Raw genomic sequence first — 7,357 nt, forward strand, 5'->3', positions numbered from 1 at the left:
GCGGGGCTCGAACCCACGAACCGTGAGATCATGACCTAAGCGAAAGTCGGACGCTTAACCGACTAAGCCACCCAGGCGCCCCAATATGGTTTTTTTTTTAAGGTTTATTTTTGAGAGAGAGAGAATGCTCATGCACTAGTGTGTGTGAGGGGGGGAGGGGCAGAGAGGGGGAGAAAGAGAATCCCAAGCACAGAATCAATGTGGGGCTCGATCCCACAAATGATGAGAACATTACTGAGCCCAGACGCTCGACCAACTGAGCCATCCAGGGGCCTCAGCAAATGGTAAGTTTTTCAGATTTAGTTTTTGTCTAAAACTTACTCATAACAGGGGCACTTGGGTGGCTCAGTCAGTTGAGCATCCAACTCTTGATTTCAGCTCAGGTCATGATCTCACAGTTTGTGGGATCAAGCCCTACATCCAGCTCTGAGCTGACAGTGTGGAGCCGGCTTAGGATTCTCTCCCTCTCTCTCTGCCCCTGCCCTGCTCTCATGAGTACGTTCTATCAAAAAGGAAAAAGGGGGAAAAAACACAACTTATTCATAGTAAAAATGAAGCCATGCTTAGAGAAGAAAGAATATTTTGGAAGAACATATATCAGAAAAACCACTGGCTGCCTTTGAAGGACAATGTTTAAAGCTGTTAATACATATTAGTGACATTTGTGTCTTGTATGATGCATGTATATTTGATACTTAGGTAAAAATTCAAGAGAGAGAGCAGGCAGTAACAGATAATTGGGAACAATAGAATGGAACTGATTGTTTCCATCACGTTCCCGACATCCAGGTAGTAATGCAGTAGTAATCGTGGACTTAATTTTAACTTAACCTTCTGGGAATACTCTGGTAGCCTAGACCCAAGTAACTGGAAATTGCAAATCTCTTTGCGTCTCTTGCCCTTTCAGAAGGTGCTGGCCATAAGTTGACAACAGTTCCAGACAGAAACACCCGTGAACGTTTTTTTTTTCCATGTAGAATTTTTTATTGTTGATTCTTCTTGTTAAATTATTTATGAAGGACAATTTCCCTTCTGCAGAGAAGCGGTTTCTTTGGCTCTGTGGTGTTGAGATTAGTGGTTTGTTGTACCCAAGAGATGTTTATAAAAGACTTTTTTACAACATGTATCTCTCCCTTAAAGAGCCGACTAAAAAGTAGGTTAGCGGAGCAGTGATACGTGTGAGAGCTGTTTGACTTCCATGATAAAATACGATCTATAGCTACAGTTTTCCTTCTCTCGTGATATCTGAGATCTAAGCACCTGTGATGTGACGACTGAGTTACTTGTCCTGTTAACTTGACATCTAAATTTCATTTCCTGCTTTACATCCTGTTTTGAGTTTCTGGATCTAATTCCATCACGTGTATGTGGGGGGTGGGGCTTCCCTCACGACACCAGGCAGTTCTCGGACTCCAGCAAAATTCTCCTACGGTTACGCTGTGATACTCTCTACCCGGAGGTAGCCTCAGATTCCCTGGGGGAAGGGTTCAGTCCTACCAGACTGCTCCGACGCCACCCTGTCCGCCCACTTCAGACGCCACTTGCAAACCCAAGTTGTCACCTGAATTTCCGACCAGCCAGCTGTAACCAGAGGTTCCCAAGATCCCCTGCTCAGATTTGATTAACTTGTTAGAACAGCTCACAGAACTCAGAGAGACATTTTACTTAGTGGATCACTGGTTTATCAGAAAAGGATAGGACTCAGGAGCGGCCAGATGGGAGAGATGTGCAGGGCCAGGTGTGGGGAAGGGGCGNCGGACGCTTAACCGACTAAGCCACCCAGGCGCCCCAATATGGTTTTTTTTTTAAGGTTTATTTTTGAGAGAGAGAGAATGCTCATGCACTAGTGTGTGTGAGGGGGGGAGGGGCAGAGAGGGGGAGAAAGAGAATCCCAAGCACAGAATCAATGTGGGGCTCGATCCCACAAATGATGAGAACATTACTGAGCCCAGACGCTCGACCAACTGAGCCATCCAGGGGCCTCAGCAAATGGTAAGTTTTTCAGATTTAGTTTTTGTCTAAAACTTACTCATAACAGGGGCACTTGGGTGGCTCAGTCAGTTGAGCATCCAACTCTTGATTTCAGCTCAGGTCATGATCTCACAGTTTGTGGGATCAAGCCCTACATCCAGCTCTGAGCTGACAGTGTGGAGCCGGCTTAGGATTCTCTCCCTCTCTCTCTGCCCCTGCCCTGCTCTCATGAGTACGTTCTATCAAAAAGGAAAAAAGGGGGGAAAAAACACAACTTATTCATAGTAAAAATGAAGCCATGCTTAGAGAAGAAAGAATATTTTGGAAGAACATATATCAGAAAAACCACTGGCTGCCTTTGAAGGACAATGTTTAAAGCTGTTAATACATATTAGTGACATTTGTGTCTTGTATGATGCATGTATATTTGATACTTAGGTAAAAATTCAAGAGAGAGAGCAGGCAGTAACAGATAATTGGGAACAATAGAATGGAACTGATTGTTTCCATCACGTTCCCGACATCCAGGTAGTAATGCAGTAGTAATCGTGGACTTAATTTTAACTTAACCTTCTGGGAATACTCTGGTAGCCTAGACCCAAGTAACTGGAAATTGCAAATCTCTTTGCGTCTCTTGCCCTTTCAGAAGGTGCTGGCCATAAGTTGACAACAGTTCCAGACAGAAACACCCGTGAACGTTTTTTTTTTCCATGTAGAATTTTTTATTGTTGATTCTTCTTGTTAAATTATTTATGAAGGACAATTTCCCTTCTGCAGAGAAGCGGTTTCTTTGGCTCTGTGGTGTTGAGATTAGTGGTTTGTTGTACCCAAGAGATGTTTATAAAAGACTTTTTTACAACATGTATCTCTCCCTTAAAGAGCCGACTAAAAAGTAGGTTAGCGGAGCAGTGATACGTGTGAGAGCTGTTTGACTTCCATGATAAAATACGATCTATAGCTACAGTTTTCCTTCTCTCGTGATATCTGAGATCTAAGCACCTGTGATGTGACGACTGAGTTACTTGTCCTGTTAACTTGACATCTAAATTTCATTTCCTGCTTTACATCCTGTTTTGAGTTTCTGGATCTAATTCCATCACGTGTATGTGGGGGGTGGGGCTTCCCTCACGACACCAGGCAGTTCTCGGACTCCAGCAAAATTCTCCTACGGTTACGCTGTGATACTCTCTACCCGGAGGTAGCCTCAGATTCCCTGGGGGAAGGGTTCAGTCCTACCAGACTGCTCCGACGCCACCCTGTCCGCCCACTTCAGACGCCACTTGCAAACCCAAGTTGTCACCTGAATTTCCGACCAGCCAGCTGTAACCAGAGGTTCCCAAGATCCCCTGCTCAGATTTGATTAACTTGTTAGAACAGCTCACAGAACTCAGAGAGACATTTTACTTAGTGGATCACTGGTTTATCAGAAAAGGATAGGACTCAGGAGCGGCCAGATGGGAGAGATGTGCAGGGCCAGGTGTGGGGAAGGGGCGTGGAGCCTCCGCGCTCTCTGAGCCGCCACTCTCCCCGATTCTCCCCGTGTTCACCAACCCAGAAGCCCTCCAAACCCTGCCGTTTTGGCTTTTTATAGAGGCCTCATTACATCAACATGACTGATGAAGTCATTGGCCATTCTGCTGCCCCCCCGGGGTTGGGGGTTGGGGGTTGAAAGTTCTAAACGTCTGACACATGGTTGGCACCACTGGCCACCAGCCCCCATCCTTAGACGCTTTCCCGAAGTCACCTCATTAACAGAAGAGACATCTTTAAGCCCTTGTCACGCAGGAAGTATGTGTGAGAGCTATACACCTGGTCATCTGAATGATCAAATATCTCTGTTTCTTATAAATCACAGTGGCATGCATCCTGACATAGCTTTTTCCCCCCCTGCCTGTGTCTAATTTGTGTTGTTCTAAATGATTAACTTTATATAATGACTTTGTGTTCTTGTTTTGCCCTCTGTGAATTTCCTCCTAACAGAAGTCCCGGAGCAGACTTGGGTGCCAAAAAGAAAAAGAAGAAACAGAAGCGGAAAAAGGAGAAACCAAATTCTGGAGGCGCCAAGTCAGACTCGGCCTCTGATTCCCAGGAGATTAAAATCCAGCAGCCTTCCAAAGTGAGCCCCCTGTTTTACTGTCCCCTCTGTGATGTCTCAAGCACGTGAGGGCCGTTTGTGCAGCTCGGCGCCCTGTTGGGCACCCGTAGGGGTCTGCTGTGACTGTGCCGGCTGGCGCTGTAACTGGAGGCTGTCCACGGCCTCCGTGAAGCCGATGTTAGAACCTGAGTGACTAAGAGGTACACACTGCGTTGTTGCGTATATGTGGATACAGCCTGGTGTTTTCCTTTGTCTCAGGGCAAGTTAGTCTGCAGATTGCAGCAAAAGAAGTTAAGTCTCGTTGTGAGCTTGTTAGGTGTGCTGTTTTTTGATTTTTTCTTTTTTTGAAGTGACACTTAACTATTTAATTACTTGTAGTCCAGAAGATATTCACATTTTCATTTTTCTGGGTGTCTGTCTAATTACCCGAATAGCACAACACCATTGGGCAGCAGATTTCGGCGGGAGCAGCCACGGGTAAGTCCTCCATTGACTTTGGGTCCAACCAGTCTTCGGTGGCCGTTCATACAGTCCATCGCCGAGGGGGGGACGTCACGCCTGACGTTCCTGCTGCAGAAGTGCCCATCCAGGACCCAGCCAGCAGTTGTTCCGCTGAGCCCCGTGTTGGCGGACTGCCAGCTTCATGGGCCTCTGGCAGTATAGACGGCAGGCACCCCTTCCTGGGTGGCCGGCCGCGGGCCCTCCAGCAGGGAACACAGGCCTTGTGCGCCGGGCACAGGGAAACACAGAGCCCTCGATGCAGGCAACTCACAGCGTGTAAAAGGGCAGGGTTCGCAGGAGGACGAGGCACACAGGATTTGGGCGCGCTCAGCTCTGGGTCGGTTCTCCCGGGGAGTGCGTGGTGTAGCGGAAAGGGCTCGGGAGTGGACCGGGGACCGTGGGCTCGTGAGCCGTGTGGGGGCCGCCCCCTGTGAGCCTGTGTCCTCCCCTGCAGCATGGGGGTGATGCCTTCCACCCCTGCCCCAGCTCACGGGCCCGTGAAGAGGTTACAGGGAGATCCTTCCCGTCAAATGATCTTTATAGCATAAAGCACTGCTCACCTGGTGGTTAATACCACGATGCAGGTGTCGTGGGGTTGAATTTTTTTTTCCTTGTGCACAGTCGACACTTTATCGCGGTCTCGCAGGCAGTCTGTGTTGTTACTCTTTTAGTCGTAAGGACCAGGAGTCACTGAGAGGATGCTTGCTTTGACCAGTTTTCCCTGACTGCCTCTGTGGGGTGAGAAGAAAACGGGGGCTTCCCCTTTCGCTTTTCAGCTCGTCTCTCAGGTAATAAATACTCTGTCCACCAGGCATACTTGCCGAGGCCACTCGGTTAAGGCACACCGTAAGCTCGCAACACACTTTTCCCTTTCCTGTCGCTTCGTGGGATCCCTGCGGTGTTACTTGTATGCAGCTGTGAGCCTCCTGATTGCTTCTCCCCTCGCCATCAGCCCATTCCCTCTCCGCACCCCCAGGGGTATTGTGCCTTTCCTTTATTTCTGGTCACTTACAAGAACTAGAACCAGCCACTGCAAGAGGAACTGCTTGCACCATATGGTAGAGAGATTATTTTCTTTTTAAATTGAGAATCAGAATTGTTTTAATGTGAGCCTTTCTCCATTGTATTTTGTTTAAAAAAGTTTTTTATGGTTTTTTTTTTTTTTTTTTGAGAGAGAGAGAGAGTGCACGAGCATGAGAGGGGCAGAGAGAGAGGGACACACAGAATCCAAACCAGGCTCCACGCTCCGAGCGGTCAGCACGGAACCTGATGCAGGGGTCGAACCCATGAACCATGAGATCATGGCCTGAGCCAAAGTCAGACACTTAACCGACTGAGCCACCCAGGCACCCCTCCATTGCATTTCTTTTAAACTAGGGCTTCTTTCCCTGATACTACTAGATGCTAGCTCTGGATAACCCCGTAAATTACAGTGGGCGATGTTTAGGAAATATTCTCCTCTGTACTCAGGAGCCAGAATAAGATGATATTTATCTGGATTCTTTAGACGTCTTAGTGGTAGAGGGCTTGGACATTTTTTCCAAGGTATTAAATTGAGAAAATAAAGGGTAGAGGGCACTGTTGATACTTAATTTTCCTCCGAGGAAAAGAGCTGTGCCCGACGTCGGGATATGGCAGCGGGAAGCTAACATGAGGTTGATACACATTCTCACCTCCCCTAACACTAAATCATTTCCCCCTAGGTGATGCTGCTGTGGGAGGTGAATGGGTAGATTTGAGAATATATCATAGCTGGGGATGAGCCCTGGGTGTTGTATGTAAGCGATGAACCTTGGGAATCTACTCCTGAAGCCGAGAGCACACTGTACACAGTCAGTTAGCTAACTCGATAATAAATTATATTAAAAAAAAAAAGAAAAATACATCATAGGTAAATTTTCCTTGCTGCTTTCTGACCACGGATTTGAAAATTGTGCTTACTTGTATGTACTTTAAGAAAGCACTTAAAATAGCGAGCATTCAGATATAAATATTTCATGAATGGTCATTTTGGGGAAAGATTGCTCGTCAACCCGATGAGGCTGAGGTAGGGTTGACACCACTCCGAGGTCTTCGCTGAGTGGAATGGCATTGGCTCATTTGGAGCAAAGATGCTGATTCATGTCGGTTGCAAAATTGCTTGGGTCTGGTATATTAGGGATTGAGACTTTAACTCCAAAATTAGGAAGGAAAGATTCCCATGACAGATTCAGTGCAGGCACGGCATAGGTTCAAATTTGCTTCTTAAAAGATAAACGGGTGCCTGTTCAAGTGTTACTGGTTGAAATATGCTGTGTGCTCTGCGTTCCAGGTGAGATTATAGGTCTTCAAAGAGACTGCTTTGTTGGGGGTTCAAATGGAGGTAAATTTCATTTTGCTGGCAGTCAGTCACTCTTATGTTGGAGGTTCAGACAAGACCAGAGCAGGAGAAATCTAAAAATACAATAAATGCGAGTAGCCAAAGTATTCTGTCAAGTTAATATGTGTAATTGAAATATGACCTTTGTGACTTAGACCTCTATGAAAATACAAGCTACACAGCGTACAGAACTGTGGCAGTCCTGGGGGGTGCTGTTGGACTTAGAAGTACTTAGAAGTACTTCTTAGAAGACAGTACGCACTTGAACCTATCTCTGGTTAGACTCCAGCACTTTGTGTCCTTGAGTTATTATAGTGGCAAGAATCCCTAGCAAATCTGGTGATAAAGACAGGGCAGTCGCTGTTAAATAAATCCTGTCTTGTACTGTGTCAGATGGGTAAAGCTTCCCAAGTCAAAAGATCAACTCCAGA

General features: G+C 46.6%; 1 protein-coding gene across 1 annotated transcript in view; it reads left to right on the forward strand.

Moving 5' to 3' along the window:
- Positions 1 to 3,425: 3,425 nt before the first annotated feature.
- Positions 3,426 to 7,357, forward strand: part of NMT2 (N-myristoyltransferase 2) — a 28,112-nt gene continuing 24,180 nt past the window's right edge. The window contains exons 1-2 of the mRNA XM_077758404.1: positions 3,426 to 3,448; positions 3,952 to 4,087. Of these exons, the coding sequence (XP_077614530.1) occupies positions 3,426 to 3,448; positions 3,952 to 4,087 (159 nt within the window). The remainder of the gene's footprint in view (positions 3,449 to 3,951; positions 4,088 to 7,357) is intronic.

Source organism: Crocuta crocuta, unplaced genomic scaffold (genome assembly GCF_008692635.1).
Source record: "Crocuta crocuta isolate KB4526 unplaced genomic scaffold, BGI_CrCroc_1.0 scaffold32, whole genome shotgun sequence".
Classification (NCBI taxonomy): domain Eukaryota; kingdom Metazoa; phylum Chordata; class Mammalia; order Carnivora; family Hyaenidae; genus Crocuta; species Crocuta crocuta.